Source organism: Kryptolebias marmoratus, linkage group LG20 (assembly GCF_001649575.2).
Source record: "Kryptolebias marmoratus isolate JLee-2015 linkage group LG20, ASM164957v2, whole genome shotgun sequence".
Classification (NCBI taxonomy): domain Eukaryota; kingdom Metazoa; phylum Chordata; class Actinopteri; order Cyprinodontiformes; family Rivulidae; genus Kryptolebias; species Kryptolebias marmoratus.
This window is the reverse complement of record NC_051449.1, coordinates 6661743-6685272: the sequence shown is the minus strand read 5'-3', so window position 1 is coordinate 6685272 and position 23530 is coordinate 6661743. Positions and strand designations below refer to the sequence as shown.

The 23530-nt window shown below is 45.2% G+C and overlaps 1 protein-coding gene across 1 annotated transcript in view; it reads right to left on the bottom strand.

Annotated features, from left to right (window-relative positions):
* skila (SKI-like proto-oncogene a) overlaps positions 1-23530 on the bottom strand; it is a 27388-nt gene extending 3858 nt beyond the window's left edge. Inside the window, exons 1-6 of the mRNA XM_017411082.3 lie at positions 22237-23530; positions 6951-7046; positions 6306-6394; positions 4454-4596; positions 1209-1573; positions 108-338 (exon numbers count right to left, since the gene is read on the bottom strand). Coding sequence (XP_017266571.1) covers positions 108-338; positions 1209-1573; positions 4454-4596; positions 6306-6394; positions 6951-7046; positions 22237-23355 — 2043 coding nt within the window. The 5' untranslated portion in view covers positions 23356-23530. The remainder of the gene's footprint in view (positions 1-107; positions 339-1208; positions 1574-4453; positions 4597-6305; positions 6395-6950; positions 7047-22236) is intronic.

Genomic DNA, 23530 nt, shown 5'->3' with positions numbered 1-23530 from the left:
AAATGACTAAATTATAAGATACTGAGAGCTGTTATCATACACTGTTTACTTCTGTCTCTGTGATTCGTTTATCTTACAGCGGTGGAAGCATGTGTTTCAGCTCATACCTGCGCCGTGTAGTGGGCCTCTTGCTGGCGTTGGGCCCCCGGCTCGCAGGCGCAGGCCTGCTGTCGGAGCTGCTCCAGACGGCTCTCCAGCTCCAGCTGCTCCTGGCGGGCCTGGCTGAGCTGCCGAGCCTGCTCGCTGTGCACCGCCTCCAGCTCGCTGCGCAGCTCCCGCTGCTCGGCGCTCAGCTCCCGGAGCCTCGCCGCTTCTCCCCCTCGCAACGCCTCCAGCTCCTGAAGACACAGAGTCAGAGAAAACAGTGGTAGTAATGTGACACTGCACTGACCCCTGTAGGAAAAACACTTGAAATCGCAGCCCCCTCCTCAGGGAGATGCCACAGGAGGGTCAACACTGCCCAAAAATCTGACAGGATTCAGAGCTGTGTTTGTAACCTCTGACACATATTAACACTTATTCAGTGGGAGTACAGAGTGGTAAAGGGCAAAAAGACAAAAAACGGAAAGAAACTTTGTGCAAATGCATTCAAATGAGCACAAATGCAGCAGCTGATGGACAATTTGTGACTAATATTTTCCTGATGAAGGATATCTCATCTTAGATCACAAACTCTCTCCAAACAAAGACATAAATCAGCAGAAGAAGAGATCATCACAGTGATATAGATCAACTCTATTTCCATAAGTGCAAAGTGAAATTCAATATGTGGTTTTAATAATGTCTTACACAACCCCGGTTCCAAAAAGGCTGAGAGGTTGTGTAAAAAGTAAAAAGAAAGTAATGATTTGCAAATCTCATAAATACAATTTATTTATATAAAAAAACATTTGTTTATTAATTTATTAAAATGGACTGCGGCCAAGTGGAAAACTGTTTTGTGATCAGAAAATTTCAAATTTGAAAATCTTTTTTGGAAACTCCTTACTCCTTACTTTTTTTAAAATTAAAACACTAATTTAGAAGATATTTTCTGCTAACTTGTAATAAAACTGGCAGGCCCATCTGACACCCGGAGGACGAGCAGGAGGGGGTCAGTGGAAGGCGAGCATCACCTCCACGTGCACATCAAGGACACTTGTAATGGCTGGAACAGTTCTGGTCTGGTTAATCTCGGAATCATTTATCTTTTCCGCCCACCGACTCACCATTTCCAGCTGCAGCTGCTTGTGCAGGGTGGAGTTGAGCTTCTCCTGCTGCCTGCTGTACATCTGCATGATCTCCACCACAATCCTGTCCTTGTCGTCCTCCAGCCCCCCCGCCGTTGCTGCGGCGCCGCTCGTGTCCTTAGCTGCTGCTTCCGTTTCCGATGACAGCGACAACGCAGACGGAGGAGAAGGAGGAGGAGGAGTGTGGGAGATGATGTGGGTGGCTTTCCTGCAGCCCGGGCTGCTCGTCTCCATGGAAACTGCCTGGGTTTGGCATTCCCGCTCGGTGGCCATCAAGGCAGCGGCGGCACTTTGGGATTTGGCCTCCTCGGCGCCAGCAGTGATGGGAGGTGACGCGTGGAGATCTGAGGAGGGATGAGAGGGGGGGACGAAAATTAGAGGAAGTGGTTGAAAAACAAAAAAAGTGTGAGCCGTGCTGGTGTGCAATCCTGCACACACACTAACACCCTCTCACACAACCTCATGAAAGCTAAAACTTCTTCCTAAACGAAACTGCGCACACACACACACACACGTCCACACAGCATGGCAACAGCAACACACTCGCCCACAAAGTCTCTGTGTTTTTGCCCTCAGACACACAGAAAGGAATAAAGGGCTCGTGTAGGAGCGCTGCGCTGCACTGCACCGACTCCCTGGTTCTTTTAACTCTGGTTTGTTCCCTCGGTGTGGTCTATAAGCTGTGCATCATGGGAAACAATGAGTAGGTTGGTAATCTGTGGCAAAAAGCACGATTTGAACCGATTCAAAGCTTTGAAGATTAGATGCTCCTCTCAAACTAGTGGGAAATCAGTAATTAGAACTAGTCCTGAACAACTAACTTGCAAACAAACAGTATGATGATTTTACACACGCATGTGTGTGTGTGTGTGTGTGTGTTTGTCTGTTACCAAAATATGTCATCACTGGATGAATTTTAATGAAACTTGCAGAAAGTAAATCACTGAATTTATGTCTACAATGGATTAACGTTTAGAGTCAACCCTATTAAAGATGGCTGAGCCTGGTCCCCAACACATATTCTGAGCAGTAACAGACTGCTCAAGATCTTTATTTTAGTAACTATTGGAGTCAACTCTGTCGGCACGTTCGCAAACTAACTCATGAACTCATAGCTAAATGACCCTGCAAAACACAAGAATGGCTATAATTGACTGAATTTTAGAGATATTGTGCTACAATTTGTCTTAGTCTCTTACGTCTAATTTTTACATAATATTATTGCATTTGAATTGTTGCCTTTCTGCTTTTTTTTTGTTATGATTGTTCTTTTCTATCTGGTTTTAAAAGATGCTTATAAATAAAAATCTACTTACTAAAACTCAGGCACGAAAGCCGGCGGGCGATGTGCATTCGTTTAAGGAATGCCAGGCCTTTAATTTTTTAACAGGCTGGCTTCGTGACGGCTTTCAGGCTAACTGTTATAACTTCTGAGTGATTTACAACCTACTTTCTGTGGCGAGTCGGTGCGTTTTTACAGGAAAAATGAGGAGAGAGAAGTAAAGTGCTCTGAAAGAGGCGGGGAAGTGGAAGACAGAACAACAAGAAAGAAAGAAAAAAGGAGAGCTCGCAGCAGGAGGAGAGGAGTGGGTGGAGGAGCTGACAGCAGACTGAGAGGGAGGAAGAAAGAGGGAAAGAGACAAAGATGGATGGAGGGATGGAAGGAAGAGAGGTACGAGAACAGACGGCGAGCCGACTCAGAGAGGATGTAGACGTGGCTGCCAGGAAAACCAAGAGATGGAGGGAACGCAGACAGATTGGTTGGAGAGGAGAAAGAGGAGAGAGAGAAGGGCAGCCTGGCAGTCAGACGTTGCGTTAATAATGACAGACGGAAACGGTTGCTGTGATTCATCCTCTCTGTCTCGATGTAAACGCACAGCAACAGCACAGAGAGGAGGTCACTGCTGCTTGTTCATCAATAGTCAGGAGCCCGCAGAGCTGGAATCTAAAGGTCAACGAACGATTCTGTTCATCATTGCAGGCTGTAGAGCCAAGTGTGTGTGTGTGTGTGTGTGTGTGTGTTTGTAGTAAGCATGTGTCGGCTCGGAGTGAGTTGTGTGAACTTGATCTGCCAGTCATTTCTGCTTATGCTGCATGAGCACAGCTGCTGCAAGTATTTATAGTGGATGTGCATGAGACTGGGTCTAACACACAAAAGTACTAATTAAATATTAAATATTTAATGGGAAAAGTTCACTGTTTGGCCACTCTTTGTGTGCTGAAATCATTTTCAATAAAATTGGTTGGAACATCAAATGATTAATTCATGCGTCCTAATGTTTATTTTATTTCAGACATCATTAAGAAATTCTTCTTTCAGGTTAACAGGAGTTCATTATAAGGCGAGTGATCATGTAATTACCTCGGTTTGTGTGTTTTTGTCTGTTAGCAAAATATCTCATGAACCACCGGACGGATTTTGATGCAACTCTCAGAGTAATCACTGGATGAACATCTACAAGTCGAGCGACCTCAGCCAACACTAAAGTCGCTCTAACTCCGTCAGTTTGACGGATATTGAGCTAAAGTCTGGTGTGGTAGTAGCTGAGAGTCATTCATAACACACAATCTGAGCTCCAACAAGATTTCTGTTCAAAACCTCTGACTGGACGTTGGTGGGTGACAAACTAGCTTCCTTCAAAGAACGCTAGTTTCATTTTATTTAATATTTATATTTGTGTCACTCAGACAACATTTAACTTTTACCCATCTTCATTTAGTGTCTCTTCATTCTATAAAACATTTATTAAATAATTTATAACACTGTAAAACATAGCTGCACACAGATGTTAATGTACTGTAAAGTATGTTATAACACTTTTTTTAAATCTGCGTTTTATGATTTTGTGTTTCTTTCTGCTACAATCATATTGTGAAGCATTTTAAAACATTCATTATTTACAAATTTTATTTACATTTTAAGTGACATTAGAAGACATTTAAAGACATTAATAGTAATTTCAGTTCTGACTCATTCCGTTTTTGTGCGGGGCCTGATTTTTACCCTAAATGTTGTGACGATTTCAGTTCATCCAAACAAGTTTGATATTATAGTGACATTAAATCTTATATTTCACTTCTTGTCCAAACGGACCCGTTTTAGTACGACACTATTACCTGAGTTGTTGATCAACAATCGGAGTCTGACACAGTTAAAGTGTGTTTTAAGGATTCAAATTATAACCCATATAATTATTGTTTGTTATGCGTGCATCGTTACTGACCCATGGGCGGCTCATCGTGGCCCATCGCTCTGCGGCCGTAGTGATGTTTGAGCAGCGCGCCAAGCATGTCGGGGCTCATCTCCACCTCCCTCCTCAGCGACACATTGGGAGCCACCATCTTATCGTACGTGTACAGGTAGTAACTGGCAAACAGAAGAACAGAAAGAAAGAGACATTTAAACGCTGTGTGAGTTTCTTTCAGTCAGATGAAAGTGGGGTAATGCTAAATGACGTTAATAGCGAATCTTTTCTTTTTGCTCTAGGTGTATTAATTACACGATTGTCAGTGTTTTATGTCGTCACTCGTGATTTGGCATCTCTTCTATCTCAAAGTAACGGGACCATCTGATGGCAGGAAACAAAGTGTGGAATGTGGATATTTCTTATCACACGTTTACAGGATCTCAGCCCAAACAGACCCTCAGCTTATCACGAATGTCCAGGTAGTCGGTGCGACTGGGAGAGAGATGCTGCCTGGAGATGCTCTGAAGCCAACATGTTCTGTTTATTCCCGGCCTCACGGCGGGAAAGGGAGGAGAGGAGTGCTTTGAGCCCCTCCCCCCACCAGCAGGCCCCTCCAGACAGCGCTGAGGCTGAAGCAGTGAACTAGGTTAAGCCTGACAGCTCAGTGGGACTCTGCGTGAAAAGCTCCAGCCCTACCAACCGAGTCTTCTTCTGCCGCGGATGGAAATGAAGCTCTGCCGGTTTGGCTGAGTGAGAATCTACGATTCCTTAACACGAATCAAGTCAGAAGGGACTGAATAATGTAAGGCCAGCCTGTATTAGACATGCGTGCAACTAATGGAGGTTTTGCAGCAACTAAAAGAAAACTAAGTGCTGAGGATGCCTGACAGCAGCATTCAGTGACGACCGGTCTGCGCAGGCTTGTCTGGTTTAAATGTGTCGCAGTCGTCTGATGCTGCCAGGTGAGTGGGGCGTTAATCCCCCCAATTTGTCTGGCCTGCATGTCAACGGGCAGTCACATGTAGCAACGGCTCCATAAACCGTTTAATTCCAGGCTTTAATCTGGGCCAGATTACTGTGTTTGCTAAAAGAGAGCCGTGTCCAAACAACTGCTGTGCAACCTGAGGAGGGAAACGGAGAGCCAGAAGTAAAAACAAGAGAAGAAGACGAAGGAGGGGATGGAGAAGATGAGGGAGGGCATTATCATGAAATAAGGAAAGAAAATGAAACTCAAGTCAAATGGAAACTTATTTTTTTATACTATTTCACTAAAACAGAAGGACAGAAAAAACCACGGTATAAATATTCAGCAGCAAGCCAACTAATAAAAGTTTCAGGTATTGATAGAAAGTTTACGGCAGCAGCTTTTAAAGTTCTCTCGGGCAACCACATTAAAGTCGAGCACCTTTAAACACACATCTTAAATGCCAATAGTGTTCTGTCAAAGCAACTTCAATATAAAACACCTACTAAAGCAGGAAAGCGCACAACAAAGTGGTCAATTTATCAATTATTGGGCTTTAAATTAAAAGAATCTAGAGAGACGATAATCCTTTCAGTGATACCAAATATTGCCTGATTTAATATTTTCAAATGAGAACTTCTTGAAAAAGATGTGACTCAAAAAAGAAATCTAACAACACTCTTGTGGGCTTTAAGATTGGAGACGCCCTGCTAGCAAACACGCTCTTTTGTTCCGTCTTAATCTTCTACCATTTTTAAAAATCATCAAATCTTTTTAAAATGCAGCGCTTGTGTTGTGTGTGGGCTGATTGTTTGGACAAAATGAGACAAGTTAAACTCGCTATCCAAGTCCTAAAAACGGGAACTGTGAGCTGCTCTGATTGGGCCTCGGAGGAGGTGAACCGACACAGGTAAAGTGTAGTACCTGGGATGGACCATGGTGGGGTGTCCTGGCTCCTCCTTGATGTCTGTAAAAAGACGGTTGAACACCAGAGCGGGTGGAGATGGTTTCCCCTGTGAAAAAACAACAATCACGAGCATGAATACGACAACGCCGACGCAACGAGAAGAAAAATCTGAGACCTTCTGTGCTCGTTTATCGATCTATGAAGAAACTGTGCAGCTCAGATGAACTGCACGCTCAAATATGAAAGGAGACAACAAGAGATGGGAAGATGTGTGGTTGGCTCTTGGAGCCATAATCTAATAAAGCTAATATATGCACGCATAGATGAGAGATGTGAGTGAGGGATTACCCATCAGGCATCAGCTGAGGCTCTGAGCACAAGTCAGAAGAGAGGATAATCGTGATAAAGAGCTTCTTCCCTGCATGTTAAATTGGTGTGTGTGTGTGTGTGTGTGTGTGCTGCAGTGAGGGGTGGGGGTGAAGAGCAGAGCCGCTCAGCAGCTGCATAAATTTCTCCCCTGACAGGGCCGAGGGGTGAAGCGTGCCGTTATGAATGGGTGAACAGCGAGGGTGAGGGCGGTGACCCTGAGAGCTGACCTGTGTGTAGAGGAGGCTGATGAAGAGGCGAACGGTTGCTTACAGAGAAGGGAAACAACAACTGACCTTTCTCACAGGTCCGGCATCAGCTAACTTGTCACTAGCGGAGCAGAGATCTACTGAAGGCTTCCTCAGCTGGCTCTCATCTTCCTCCGCTGACTTCTGAAACACATGAGGAAAAAAGGCCGGGGTTGAATTAGCACTCAAACACACTTAGACTACAGACAGACACAGCTTTATAGATAATACAGCAAATATTAGATTCATGATGATGCTTTTGAACATGTATAAATGACAGAGTTTGTCGGAGAGCGTGGGAGCAAGAGGAAGAGAAAGGAGAGGAGAAGAATTAGAAGTGGCACCCAGGCTCAGAGGGAAATGAAAAGGACTAATGGCATTTAAAAGATGTAGACAAATGACAACCAAGCACAAAAAATGGTAACAAATGGCATTAAAAGCGAGCATTAGATAGTGAAGAAGGGTGACATTAGGGGGGCATTAAAAAATGAAATGAATAAACTGAGGGTAGCAACAGAACGAGTCTGCAGAAGGTTTATGAATAAAACAAAAGAAGAGCTTGATTCACTGACATTCATACAACGCAGGCAGACTCAAACTCCCACAAAACAAAAAGAACATAAGAGTCTGAAAGTTTTTGGAGTCGTTATGTCAGCTTCGAACCCTCTCGGGCTGTCTGTTTTGGCGCCTGCATGTTTCTGACTCTTCGTGTGTTTTTGAGCGATTTCGGGGCGCGCTCGGTGAGAGGCCGCGAACTGACGCGGATCTGCGGGCAGACGGGGCTCTCAATACACTCGCTTTGAAACGAGCTGACAGGTAACACAGAATACCAGAGGAACGAGAATTTCCAGCATCGCAACAAGGAGCTGCTCGGTAGCCCTCAGCCACAGATGCAGAGCAGGAGGAGGAGGTGGAGGAGGATGAAAGGAGGAGCCGCGGAGGAAGAGGAGACAGAATCCGATGAAAGTGCAACAGCAACTAGCAGAAAGGCTCGAGTCAGAGGAGGCAAATTGTAGAAGGCATCAATAATTGACTGACTAGCGTCTTAAAGGCATCTATAAACATTTATCCACAAACACACAGCAGACAGCAGCAAATGGTAAAAAGGCAGCTTTTCATCACTGAGCTCTGTACGGGCTCAAGGATGCTGTCATTACTGCCTAAGAACAATACACACAATCAGAGTCACAACCAAGGATATTAGCCACATCTAAAACTACATTTATTCACCTTTTTATCATCCAGAAATATATTTATTCAGTAATCTTACATAAAAAAAACCCTCTGTCTTTTACTGTCCTCTATGCATCCCGTGCCTCAAAGTCATCCATCAAATAGAAAATGTCCTCCAGTGCCAGCCTCTTCTACATGAAGCTGCTCGTTACGGTTTTATATTATTTTGAATTTATTCTTCACGTTTCATTCCTGATCGTGAACATTATTTCAAAAAGCAACAACTGGACTACAACTACGTTGCAGTGCTGATTTGTGTGCGAGCTCTTGTGTGAAGCGTGTAGGGGGATCGTCCCTGATTTACAAAAGGCACGGGTGAATGAGCATGCAAATGTAGGATGGGGCTAGATGTGTAGCCAGGTGCGTCGTCTGCGTGTGCATAAAAAAAAGAAGGGGGGCTCGTCCATTTACAAGTGTTTGTGGTTGGTGGTTTTTCCTTTTTTTCCCCTCCTCAGGCAGCACTGCAGCACTGAGAGGAGGGAGGGAGGGAGGGAGGGATGATGGGATGGGGGTAGGAGAAGGAAGGAAGGAGAGTTTACAGAAATAAAAACACAAGAGGTTCCTCAACAGCTTCCTCTAGTATAAAGGCTGTGTGTTCAAGATCCCCCTCGTCTATGAGTGTGTGTGTGTGTGTGTGTGTGTGTGTGTGTTCGTCTCCCTTTCACACACACATACAGAGACAAACAGGTCACCCAAAGGTCTTTCGTCTGCTTGACCTCCCCATGACGGCAAATGCTCTGTTGCTGAGACAACAACCGCTCATTAAACGGTGTCTTGATGTGTGTGGGTGTGTGTGTGTGTGAGGACGTTTTGTCTCATTCTCAGTTTTGAGTCTTGGTTTTATGGTTCAGACAGAAGTGTAAACATGTGAGAAAGAACTGAAAACACAGCCAGCACAGAGGTGTGTGTGTGTGTGTGTCCATGTATATGAGCTCGTCTCGTGCAGTAATTCCTGCTCACCTGACAGTTTTACGCCCACACACACACACACACATACTCATTATCACTACTGCTCTCTGCTCCTTAATGAATGTGTGCAAACGTTTGCACATTTCAACACAACTGTTTTCTTCTCCTATCTTTCTTCTTCCACCCCCACTTTGCTTTATTAACACACACACACACACACAAACCAGGCTGCTATTCGGCCTTAATCTGCACTAATGAAGCACCTCTCTTATCTGGGTTGCGTCTGTGACACACATGCACACGTGTAGCGCACACAAACAGCCCTTAACCCCAGCATGTCTGCGGCCCTTTGTCGGGCCGAGGCTCGCCTTATGACAATGTGGATTAGCATTCCACGCAGTCGCTCATCTGAACTCTGCCCCGTCGTTCCTAATCACCAGCAGTCTGCCCGCTGCTGCAGCTACGCTCGTCCAGCGCCGCTCCAGACACACGCAGCCATGTGAACTCCCACAATGACCCACTTCCAGAGCCTCCTCCGTTTAGTCCCCCCTGACCGTTAGTGTGCATGACATTTCTGCAGCAGATGCACTAATGTAGCAAAAAGTGCTTTTTGAGTGCTGTTAAAACCAACAATAACAAGTGCCGGTGTACCACACGCATCCATAGCTCTGCATTACCATAAACACCCTGACAAAACAGACGGAGTAAAAGCATTTCAGCTTTGCATGTCTGCTGTGGGTGACATCTGTGCTTCCTACAGCAAGAAACATTTAACCTGCACCAGAAACACTCCAGCACCTGCAGCTGTCTTCTTTCATTTTAAATAGAAATTTACAGCATATTGGGTGTTTTAAATAGAAGCTCACATAGACGTGTATGCTAAAATCTGTAAAAAAAAAGCCATTTAAGCCATTATACGTTGAATTTTTTTACGTTTTAGTCAATTTAAGGGTAGAAATTAAATTCTGCTGAGAGCCCTGAATTCAATAATTAGTTTTTCTGCTTGTGTACCGGCTTATCGTTCACATTCAGCCGATTTTCGCTCGAGGTGGGAGCTGTAGGCTTCACAAAAAGTGTCCACCCGATGCATTTTGTTGCAAAACGCTGCAGAGGACTTCAGTGTTAGCGACAGATAACGAGGAAAAGACAGTTTCTGCCCTATCGTTAAGTCTATTCTCGGGGCGAACCAAAGGCAAAGGTGCCATCGACAGGCTGACACGCAGAGAGCGAGCAAGTCCGAGGTCAAGCTCTCCTCCTCCCGGTCACGTGGAGCCTCCAGATGAGCAGAACAACACACACACACACAGTTACTCTTGGCTATAAATACACACGCAGTCTCCTTACATGCATAATAAAACATATAAAGCTTGCAGTGCACACACACACACACACAATTCAAGTGAAGTAAATCATTTAAAATAAAATTGACAAAGGATTAAAATTTAATTTGATGATATTTGTATCTAATTAGGACATGGTTAAAAATGACTAGTTAGCAAAACTTTATTTTACTGTTGCGTGGTACTACCATTACTGTTTACCATTACCGCTGACATCAGAGTGAAACTGTAAAAAACCCTGATATGAACAGACACGCTCACACACACATATATTTTAAATCAAATGGCACAAGAAAGAGTGCACGAGCTTTGATTTGACCTTTTATCCCAAACCAGCGAGCCTGTTTGTTTGTGTGCGATGTTAAAACCCCTTCTGGACTCTAAAACACAAACAATTACCTCTACATCTGTTCAAACCCTGACATCAGCGGCTGGGTATGAAAACTGAAACAAACCCCTGGAAGGAACCGCAACCACAAAGCGTAACTCTGACCTTTTTGACCCTCCTTCACTTCCCTCCGTCTGGGCCATTTAAGCACCTGATATTCAGGCCTGTCAGGCAGAGAGGAGTCAAAGTGGTCAGAGCAACGCAGCTCCTCTTTACTCTCCCAGGAGGAAGTAAACAGCTTTTATTTAGGTGCAATCTGCCTCAGACAGTTGGAGGGAAATAGAGGAAGACACGTACTGAGACGTTCACTGAGACAGCCGGTCCCACCCTGTCTGTCTGTTTCTAAACCACATCCTGTTCTGCTGCAGTCATCGACTGTGTCAAAGATCAAACTGGAGATACGCGCATACTTGCAGTCTGATTCAGGCGTAAATAAAAATACTGGAGATGCCAGAGTGTGTGATGCAAAGCCTTTTTGTTTTTACCCTTAAAACGACCCACAAAATCCAACTGACTCTTTAATTGTAGCCTTTTGGGTGTGGTTTTACTGGGACTCTGTGGTCTGAAGGTCCCACCTGGCACACCACTATCGAGACACTGGAGGCCTTTATATGAAGGTCTTAATCCAATAAGCCATTTATCCATGAACTGGGAGCCACACTTTGTTTCAACAGCCAAATCGATAAAAAGCCACAAGGGAGGCAGGCAGCAAAGTGGGGCAATTAAAGGAATATACTTTCTTTTTTTTTTGTTTCTGTACAAACTCTGATTAACACTGTGTAATAAGAAAAGCGGACTTTGTTTCTTTAGTGTTCAGTTCTTGACTAATTCTTGAAAAAAATAAATTATGGTCTTGCCCAACGTACGGCCTGAGAACAAGATGACTTATTTTTCCCTTTCGGTTCAGCTTTGGAAGGAAGAGATAAGAGAAAACAACACGGAAACCTCAGGATTAAGACAAGTCTGACAGGTGGACGGTTAGACAAAACAGGTGACAGACGGAAACTGGAAATTTTTTTTTTTTTTTTAAAGTGTAGACAGAGAGCCAAGACAAATGAGACAACGAGTGCCCGTCTGCGTCTGTTTGTCTCTTTCCTCACACACACACACACACACAGAGTTGTTCCACCTTTTTTTCCACACACAAAGTGAAAGATAAGAGCCAGACAAACACACTGATAACCATCAGCTGGCTTACTCATGGCCCAGTCATGCACACACACTCACACAGAGGCAGATGAGGACAGGTAACGCTCCCAGCTCGCTTTGGCTTCAGGCACTGAGTACACTTTTTGCAACACCCAGTCCCAGAGTCTAGACGGTCAAACATCAGCACCCGGCTTCCCCTCCTCTCTGCCAAACTGTTTGTCTCCCTCCTGCACGGCTAGAGTTCTCAGTCAGCCATTTTACAATCAACACAACATGGACCTGAAAGCTAAAACCAATGAAACACAGTTCGATGGGAGTCAATGGCAGTAAATGAAGCCGGTTATAAAAGCAGCAGTGAGAAATCTACCCATAACAGAGGCTCGATCTCTCTGCAGCTTCATGGCAGACAGGGGATTTCATTTAGAAACCAACCAATGGTATTTCTGGAGGATCCTTCAAATAAAAAGACATCTTTTTAATAATCTCTCGATCAATTTTTTTCCTGTTCATCTTCCACTTTCGTTTCTCATGTTTCACAGCTGAATCCCAGGCGGCGGCGGCGGCAGGCAGTCTATGTCTGCAGCGGTACATGGGAAGGCTTGTAATGATGTTACCTCATGAATGGACAAATTGTCTCACTGGAATTAGGTTGGCCATTCAGGCTAAAGTAACCGCCGCCACCCCCCCCCAAAATCAAAATACAAAGCCGATGACACAGAAAATATTAAGAATATGCCAAAAACATCCTGAATAACTGCCCAAATATCAATATAAAACAATGAAAAAGCAAATACGAGCAGGGAAAAGAAACAAACAAAACTAATTATTATTTAGTTGTACATCTAAAATAAGAAAGTTCAACAGATCACTTCAAAAAGTGGCAAACTCTTGCATAAATGAGACATTTCCTTTATGACAAATTGACCACAGCAACAGATTTAGGTGTTGCTGTCCCCACTGTAATGATGCAACATTGCTTGGTGCATGTACATCCCCTAAAGACACTGCATCATAAACAAGAAGTACAAATGAATTAAGTCACACTTCAAATCATCAGTCTGAAGCACTATGAGTAATAGTTATAAACAGACAGTGAATATTGCTAAAGAACAGAGAGGAAACATGACTGAACCTTGTGGAAATCAAACAAATTATGCAAAGCAACCAAATATCTGTGATATTGAAATGTACTTTAGTTGCTCTTTTTGCTGTGGCACCTCGTAAATAAACTCTTCCCAGAATCATATCTTGTGCGCTTCGAAGTGTGAGAGCCGCCTTCCTTTCCTCTACGTGCCCCAAGATAATTAATTACCGACTCTGTTAGGGATCACCTGTGTAAGAGAACTGGGCCAGGAGACCAAGTCAGACACATGCACACACAGATCCGTGCATACGGGTAAACAGACATCCCATCAAGTAATGGTTCCATCAAACAGCAACGTGGGAGGATGACGCAGTTTACTGCAAGCAAACAAATGCAGACACGAGTAGACACACTTCATGCTCCCATGAGGACACATTGACTGAAAAGGAGGCCAGTGGGCCCTTGTCTTGTCTGCGGATGACTGTACTCATCATGTGAGCTCTATCTGGGCCAGAGTACGCACGCTTGTGCGTGTGAGAGATGTACAAGCTTTAAAAAAAAAGCAAAAAAAGAGAAATTCTGCACAAATGCTCGCCACCATGGGATGCTCTTTGGAGTTTAGGTTCAAATTCACTGCGAGGGAGAGACTCAAATCAGCTGCCTGGTTTTCATCATGCTGGAAACTTGGCTTACGCTTCGGATGGATGAAACAACACGGAGTGCTTGGAGACAAGAAGCGAGTGAGAGAGCTGCGGAGAGGACGAGCGTTGCTAAGCAGACTGAAAGCTGAGAGAGGCTGTCAGCAAGCCAGCAACGCACTGCTATCACTACACAGAGAAAAAACACAAAATGGAGACAGCCGCTTTATTTGCAAAAAGAATTTACACAGCATGCACTAAAATACATCAAAATGTTCTTGATGGCTACACTTTAAAAAGCTACTCAGATGCTAAGTGTGCTTTAAAATACCCAGCAACAATGAATCAAATCACCATAAAAATCTTAATTTATGAAATGGTTTAAATAGGGCAAGAGACGGGCATTTACTATGGGTTAGTAGTTTGTTCGCTTCTTTCTCAGCACTGGTTGATGTTCTGCTGTAAAGTGAAATACTGCATTAATGTCAGGTCTTGGTTGGCTGTCACTGTGTTGAGGACAGAGGGGAGCAGAGGAGTGGGGGGGGGAGATTGGAGGGGTGGGGAAAAAAAATTTTAGAGGGTAAGAAGATTGACCCAGGATGGAGTCACGGTGCTACAAAGAGAAAGATCCACCTGGCCAAAAAACACCCCGCGGGGTAAAATCTATTACAGGCACGAGGAAGGAGAGGCTGTTAAATCCAAACAGGTCCTGGGTACTCTGAGTGTTCTGCAGGGAGTTCAGCTCTCATTCATATTGCATGCAGAAGCTTGTTTGAAGTCTTCACTGCTCCTCTCTGCATGGGCAGCTTGGCTTTGGCGTCTGGGCCTCTTGGGCTCAACTGTCTCTCCCGCAAAAATACACACACACTGCTCCAGTAGTGTAAATCCATCAGTTACCATGTCACCACCATTGTTTTCCAAGAAAGTTTAGGATAAACACTCCTCCTACTTTTGCTACATACGTTCTTCGTGTTTCTGAGTGTGAATTATTAAAACTAACCACAAGGACACCCACAATCTCCCTCCAGATTCACAGGCGCATGTCAACAGCCTGACACCAGACCAAGAGAAGCAGGTTTGGGTTTGGAAAATCTCATTATGGGTTGAGTCAGAGCTCTAAGTGAACACACCTGGGTGAAGATCAAATGGACTGAGCGAGAGACCGGCACAGTAATAAATCTTTGTCCCGGCTCCACGGTGACGCTGATGAGCGGAGAGCAGACCGCAGCACGGATGGAGCACCGTGACTCATGCTGCAGGACAGGACTGGGGTGGCGAGGGGAGGATGTAGCCGCTGCTGGTTGTATTTTATGTTCTTTTGTGTCTGACTGCATGACCCTTTGATTACCTTTAAGAACAGTCTGCAGTGTCCTGTGTGACTGTGATATCTTTTTTTAATAAGACGTGTCGTCCTATGCTCACATTCAAAGCCACATCTGAGGACAACAAATCTCAACAGTGGGTTTCCTTTCTGAATACAGGTGTAAAGCTTTACTGAGGCAGACAAAAAAAATGTTATACCGAAAGCTACATTTCTTTCTTCAACATGACTCACTCTTATAAAGAACTGCTACGCATATGGCCTCATGTGGAATGAGGATGTGTCTCAGCCAGTTCATTTTGATAGTGATGACAAATTGGGTGTCTGGCGTTACAAAGTGCACATGTCATAGGAATTGGTTAAACTGTAGCCAGACTGTAAAACCACAAGGCAGTGCTGCACTCTCTGAAGGATACAGTCAAGGGTAATAAGACTTTGTGAGGGCCAAGTCTCCCCAGCAGCAAGGCTGTTTTTAAATACGATCTGCAGCGAAGCCTAGAAACAGAGCTGCAAATGCAAAAGATCAAGTGCTGCATGTTGGATAAGAGACACTTCGCTGCTTGGTGACACTTATGAAGACATCTATTAACTTAAACGTATCGATGCTAAAGTGCACTCACCAGTTTTAAACACATGCACCCATTAATCAGGCTTTCATAGCTGAAGCGTACTCATCTAATTGCAACTGGAGGTCAATAGCTTTGAAGATTGTCTTGCTTTTTTAGTTTGTACTGTGAGAACCTGGAGGGGCTGTTGAAGATCCAGAGGGAAATCCAGATCTACAGCAGAAGTCCTTTATTTACAGGGTCTAGATGAGCTGGTATGAATGCCCAAGAGACGAGAGGCAAAGAAAACTACGTTCGCATGTGTGTGTCTGCCTTAAGAAATTTCAGTGAGGCGGATGATTCCCCTGAGCGACGTTACTGCAGGAGGGAATAACGGGGGAGATAAACACATCAGCATTTAGCAACGCAGAGACGAGAAGTAACACAAGGCGAGGCGAACAGCAAAATGCCACTTGTTTCAGCCTCATTTCTGCAGCCTGCTTCCAAGTTGCTAACTTTACAGTCTTGCCTTGAGCAACATCACTCAGACCCCTTTTGAGATTTACGAGATATAGAGGCTGTCAGCAGTGGAAGGTGGAAGAAACAGTCGGAGGGGGTTTGAAGTTAGTGGAGCAAAGGTGAGCCTGGGAAAGAAAAGACTTAAAGGGGCAAGTAATCCAAGCTTAGCAGGTCTGCATCTTGGGGAGTTTTGCTGTGCTTTCTGTTTTCTTTTGGTGTCTAGACTCGAGGTCAAAACTAGCAAAAGGACAGGGTAGCACCTAACTTGGTGGGCTTTTAGGCATGCGTGGCCAGCTTGACAGGATAATGCAGACAACTAATCTCAGACAACTCAAAGAGAATTACTTCCACATGGAAATCACAAGGCGTTACCACGCAAGCAAATAAATTACCAGCAAAGTGGAGAGGTGGGGATTCATTTAATAGTGGAGACCTCTGTTTCCCCCTGATTCCTTCGTGTTTGGAACATGCATAATTTATCAATGTAGTGGCTGGACTTAATGTGTTGTGGATGTGCCGTGTGGCGGCCCAGCAGGACTTATGACACACTTTTGATATCCTGTTTATCTCCTCGTCTGGGAGACGGGGGGATGTGGGAGAAACGGATGAGTGAGGGAGTTTAAGTGCCTCTACGGTGTGCGCGGCTCTCTTATGGACAGCACTGTCTCTGGGTTTCTCCATTTATATCTTCATTAATCACAGTTCCCAGAGGGAAGGCGGCACACAGAGCCTTTCAAATGCAAACACGCTCGTTCTGCTTGCACACAACAGTACATGCTGGCAGTCTCCCACAGGTCCTTTACAGTACACCTCCCTACTCGCCCTGGCCCAACACACAAACACACAGGCAGCTCTTCCGACTGTCGCTCATGGAGACGAGACAGCGGCGGCTAATCTTCTCATCAACACATCGATTAATTACTACCAAGATTATTCCGGTTTTATGGATGTGTAACAACTCAAGCCGCTCTTCCTTTGTGAAAAAAATCTTGTTTGGACTCGTTTCTCATTACAAACTCCACTCTTTTCACTTGTTATCACCCTCGTTTTCCTCAGAAGCAACAAACTGGTCTGATGTCCCGGGGGGAAGGAGACAGAGCAAAGCGAACATGCAAACAAGCTGTCAGTTTGTAGAGCCCTTTTAGAGCCTGCAGGACAGCTGGGAGGGGCTTAGCTGGTTTGTTTAGTCTATGTGACTGTTGGCAGACATGGCAGAGGCTCGTCTGCACAGACAGGCCCATCTCTGCTGCCTGTCGATGTGAGAAGCTCATTCATAGCAGCACACAATCCTCATCTTCAGGTGCTGAAGGGGGAGAGTTCAACCAGGGAAACAGTCAAAGATAACGAGCTGGAGCAGAGGTGTGAAATGATCACCAGCCAACCAATGGTGCAATTTTATGTGTGTAGATGTAAAACCAAGGATAGGCTGTGAGCTGGTGCACATCCATCCATGTAATGAAATGAACTGTGACTGTATGAAACCCAAAACCTGAGAAGATTCTTATCCATTTAAGACAAAGACTGAGAATAATTATTTTGGTGTTCCTCCAGTGAGCTGGGATGTTGTTTCAGCTCTGTAATACTGACACTGACCTGATGGTGACATACCAGAGGCCCCACGGCTCAGCCCCTCCTACTTCGAGGGGCCCTGTTCAGTGCTTTACAACAGGCAGCAAACACTGGTTGAGCACAGCGAACATGAACACTCTCCCACACCGAACTACATGCAGCCATGACAGACTGGGTTTGTCTGGGCCAGCATTCAAAGGCGCAGCTCTTTATTTAGAACGAGTGGATGACTGCTCTTTGGAAAGTACATGGACATAGAAATATGAATATGGGAGACATGGGCTGGGGTGAGTGTTAGCTGTGGAAATGTAAGCTGGAATAAATGTGATTGGCTGGCCAAGAGGGCTGTTACAGGATAGATTTGTGGTTCAGCTGAGGTCCCGTAGAGGTTAATTTTCAACTCGGGGAGAGGAGAGCTGGGCCCCAAGCCCACAGTAACAACCGCATCAATGTGGACAAGGGCTGTCTCATAAAAGACCACCAAAGTGCAGGGTTGTTTGTGACTAAACAATGTACACAATGACCTGTACTGACATAAGCCACAGCTTTTTTTTATTCTTTCTTTTTATACTATTTAAGACTCATCTTAACCTTTGTCTCATTTACATTCAATGGGAATGGTACAATTTCTCACCATATATTTTCATAACAGCGCCACACTCAGTTTGTACAAGGTTCAAAACTAAAGCGAGTAAAAGCAGAAGCAGAGGTAAGGAACAGAACGCAGATGAAAACATTTATATCTAGCAATGGCTACAACTACTGTAACTAAATCTTCCCATTTCACTTCTCTTGTCCTTCCTCCCCCACCCCCTCTCTTGGTATGTGTCCTCCACTATTCTGCGTCACCCGCATCTTCACCACATCCATCAAGGTTGCAGACCTGATCAATAACCACTGGCCTTTCTTCCCATCTGCCTCACAGATGCACACAAGCGGTCTTATTGCTTATGTAACGATCGACTTATCGGGTCATTTTGCCGCTTACTTTGTTACTGTTCGCGTATTGGGGCCTGGGGGGCATTGACAGATGCAATGTGGGCAAGAGAACGGTCAGATTTTGAAGTAGGGCATGAAGGACTGCATCGTCAAGAGCTATGGAGGTAAGATAAAATGTGTGAGGAGAAGGAGCCTGATCAAAGATGGATGTGAAGATAGAGGTAGATGAAGGGGGGAAGGGGGGAAACAGCAACAGCAGCATGGTGAATGATTAGCATGCCTGCCAAAATCCAATTAGATACAACCCAGAAGAATAACTGACAAGCAGACAGACAGACAGAGCAGACAGGAGCCAGCCAGAGAGTACAGCTGCACCGCTCTGTGGTAATGAAGTCACTGGTTTCCAAATAGCAAATAGAGGAAGCCAGAGAGCTGCAGCTGTCTGCTGTCTGTGCCGCAGCCACTGTGTCAGCCCAGCCAGCGAGACAGACAGAGGAGGGCTGTTCTCGCCGTCTGACTCTTCTGACTCTGAGCCAGCACATCGTTACAAACAAGGCCGAGGCAAATAAGCAACACATGTTATGGGTCGTGTCTGATATGATTCAAATACACACCAAAAGCATCAGCCCCTAACTCTTCATACTTAAAACTAAATTATGGAGGCAAACAGTAACCAATATAAACAGATAAAACCAATCATAACACAAAAAAACCTGACTTTTTTAAAGCTAGTTCATATTTGGAATCCACAAATTATTTTAAAAAGAAGTAAATCACTCAATCACAAGTCCTTTTTTCCCCCATTTAGATGTTTTGTAATCTATTGCTTTGCTGAAACTAACATGCAAGAAGAAGTTTCACAATAAACGCAGATTTAACCATCAAATCTGTTTTTTGGGTTACTTCCTGCCTTCTTCAGAAAGACAAAAAAAAATAAAAATCACCCACTAAAATGTGACGCCACTTGATGTCTCAGTCTGAAGTACAAGCGACTGTCACAACCCGGAGAGGCACAATGAACTCATTGTTTGGAGGGAACTAAAATAATTTAGGTAATAAGGCTTCGTCTTGTTGCTGCTGTCTGTTAGTGGCGTCCGTCTAGAAAACTCTATTTACACAGCAGGGATCTGTAGACAGGGCAGCAGTGCCTCCAGGCACAAGGCGCCATTTATAGAGCACAAGTCCAGGAGTTTTTAAATGCACCTACTCAAGCCAAACACTCCTAACAGGATATGGGAGTGCGAGGCCATTGGAGAAAGTCAGAGGGGGGAAAAAAAAAAAAACTTCCAGAAGGCTGCCCTTGTTTGTGTCTCGTCTCCTCTTGGAGGTCCCAGAGCCCTCTGGTAAAACTGAACTGCTTGTGAATGCGCACATTGACACTGTGTGTAAATGAGGGCTCATGGGAAAAGCGGTCTACGTTTGACCAACACAGAGAGGCGAGCCATCTTTCTTAAAAGCATGCGCGTGACTGTACGAGCTGCCCGGCTGGCCTTCTGCTGACATCCACTGGGATGTGGAAAGTGTGAGTCACACAGCCGGTGCAGTGGAGGCGGTCGGACACCGAGAGTCTGGAGGATGTTCAGGGTGAGAGACATGTCCTCCTCACATCCTGTTCAGTCAAACACATTTTCATTCCGCCAATACACAAACACAGAGTGGTTTTACTTGGAGGGGAACCACTGTGTTGTGACTGAGTGAAGTGGTACACTGTGGGTTCAGCGTGTTCTTTAGTTACTGACCTTTGATACACTCATATTATCTGCTCAGGGAGGGGGCTGGGGGGTGGGGGATGAAGTGTTATGCTCCTTAAACACACAAAATCACCTGCTTCCTGGAGACTTTCGTGCCCTCTCCAGGAATGTGTCCGTTTGTGACTTTATATGTCTCTGTCTAAACAAACTTCATAGAAACTCGATTTCTAATGAAGTGGAATCCTCACAAATGGCAGAAAAGATAAGAAGAAAGAAAAAAAAAAAACACAACGGTGTGAAAATCACCTCAGAGAGAAGACAGCACCTCAAACTGTGGTGAGACACAGGCTCCAGAGAGCCTGGCGAAGTGTGAGACAGAAAGACAAAGATGTGTCATACTAACCTCCAATTATCTGCTCTTTTACACACACACACAGACAGAGCTACAATGTCTGACACATAAAAACACACAGAGACGTTAGGACTCATAATTCACCATGACATTACATATGTTTTGTTCCTTGTGTTGCCTGCATCTGTGTCCGTTGCTGTTTATTCTGCCTGCGTTGTGGTATTATAGTGTCTGCGCCTATGAGAAAGAATGTCTGCGTCTTCCAAGATGAATACCTTAAACCGAGACAGAGGAAGAGGAGAGGGACGTTTGGGAGGAGGCGGGACAGGAATGCGGTTTTGGACACCAGACGAGACAGTATTTCTTCCACATTCGCACACCGAGTTAACCAGAAACGGAAGAGGCGAATTATTTGTCTATTCCGCGTACATAAACATTTGTATTTTTGTGTGTTCTGGACACCTGCAGTTGCTTTAAATACATGCTGTACCCCACAGTCTTACACGTAAACAGCTAGTTTGCTGGAAATAGGGACACATAAACCATGTTTGCAAGGGTTGTGGAGAAATCTATCTGCACCAGTCCGACAAAAACATAACCCTACATTCACCCCAAAAGCAACACAAGTAAGGAGGTCGGAAAACATCATTTAATGTTAGTAAAAACAAAAACTGAATGATGACTCTTGTATGCTCTTTGGCCTTGAGGTTTTGATCATATATTGACATATTTTTGTCCCCTGAATGCAAAAGAAAAAGAAGAAGCAAAAGCATCCTTTTCTGAGGACCGCAGCCTTTCAGGTTTCAGTTGTATTGCAATGAAGCGATTTCAATTTCAGGTTTGCCTGCAGGTGAAGGGAACCTAGAAAATGGCTTGTGCAGCATCTAGACATTTTCCCTTTTCCAATAAACACTTTTCTCCCAGGTTGCTAAGCAACTCTTCACAGAACTCATAAATCAGAGACCAAACAGTCAGAAATGTCTTGTTTCGATGTCACCAAGTTGCAGTTTTCTAAAACTGCAAGGACATATGTGAGATGGCAAATTCCACTTACCAAAGACAAATAAAATGTGATTTTAATTTGTTAGATAAAAGGATTTGGACATAACTGCTGACATGTATGAAGCTCCAATCCTGGAGTTTCAGTCTCTTCCTGAGCCTCCTGCATTGACCTTTTGTTGAGCGCCTTCCCCACTGACCTCCGGGTGACCCGAGAGGACAAATGATGCACTTCCTCTTCAGCTGCGGCCAACTGGCCTAAGTTTGTCTGATCAGACCTGGCGAGTCAGATGTCACCACCTGTCCCAAGGCCTCAGACACCCTCTAGGTCATTGCCAGTTTACATAAACAGCAGATATAAGGTAGCCTGTCTAAAACCTATCAAATACCCAAAACATGAGACTGCACCATTACAGAAAGGTTAAATGTGATTTTTATCTGGTTTGAACTGAATTTTTGATTTGGTTGTTTTTCTTTGGTTTAGGGCCCTGAGATGACTTTTGTTGTGAATTAGTGTTAAATAAATAAAGTGAATTGAAACCATTGGAAATAACAAATGTTTTCACAAGCTTCATAGCACAGGGATGGAGATTTTAGTGCACAAAACGTAACACAAACACAACCCTTTGGCACCAAAAGTTACTCAAAGTGCACTTACTTTGTCTAGCGACGTCTTGAGTTGATAGTGGAACTTCTCTTTGACCTCCTCCAGCAGCTGCTTAAGTCGGGGCTCTTCGGGGGTCCCCTGGTACTTCCTGGCAAGCTGCAGGTAGCACGGCCACTTGGCTGAGTCAAAACCCCAGTGGCAGGTCCTCTTATCAGGTGACTTGTGTGAATGCATGACAAACTTCTGTGGGGAGAAGAGCAACTGGCACTCAACACACTGGATGCAGTGTGCCTCGGGCTGGGTGTAGAACTGGGGCACAAACAGACCCTGGCACTTCCCCAGACACTGGTGCTCCACCTGGAAGCTGGCTTCGCTCTCCTTCAGCAGGCCCTGGACTGACAGCTTTCCGCTGGGATCAGCAGGCAGGGCGGCCCCGGGACGCAGGAGAGCGTTGCACAGCCGCTGTGCGTCTGTCAGCGTAATGAGGCCACAGGAAGGAGCATTGAACGGCAGGATGCCCAGCACCTTGAGGATGTGCAGCTGCTCGGCGTCGCAGCGAGAGCAGTAGACGTAGAGCTCGTCGCACACCGTGTTGATCTGCTGAAGCGAGAAGTCTCGGAGCACAGAGTTGAGCACCTGAGGCAGGCAGAGCCGCTTCTCCCCCCCGACGACGAAGCAGGAGATGGACTCTCCTTCCAGCAGCGAGTGGGTGAGTTCAGTAGAGCTGTCACAGGGAACCAGCAGAGGGCCGCCTCCCAAAACAGGAGGGGAGGGCAGGGGGGGCAGACCAGCAGCATGCTCGTGGCCTGTACGGGCTGAGAAAGCAGCTGGGCCCCCAAGGGAGCTCTGGCTGCTGAGGGTAAACTGGGCCAGTGTGTGTTTGAGGCCAGGACTCAGGTCCAGGGCTTTACCTGAGCCCACGACGTGCAGCTCGGTTCGGCCCTCCATGTCCATCTCGGCGTCGTGGTGCAGATCTTCCGCCTGCTCCCGCTTCACTTTGGGAGTTTTGGGAAGGGAATCCAAGCCGCGCCGCTTCAGGTTGATCTCCGCCATAACTCGTTTCTTAATGGGGGCGTCTTCCATTCGCTCTCTGTAGAGCCGCTTCATGTTGCCCTTGAATGAGGTCAAGTCTTTGAAGGGGGTTTTCAAACTGGTCTGGGTGCTGGCCATGCCGAAGAACGGGGTTACAGTCACTTGTCTGCACTTCTTCTTCTTCTTCTTTTTATCCTGTTTCTGTTTTACTTTGTCTTTTCAACCCCTAAAGTCTTTCTTAAATGACACAAATCTTCTGGTAGTTAGACACACGCATGATGGTTACTGATGTTTTTATCTTCTGATCCACTGC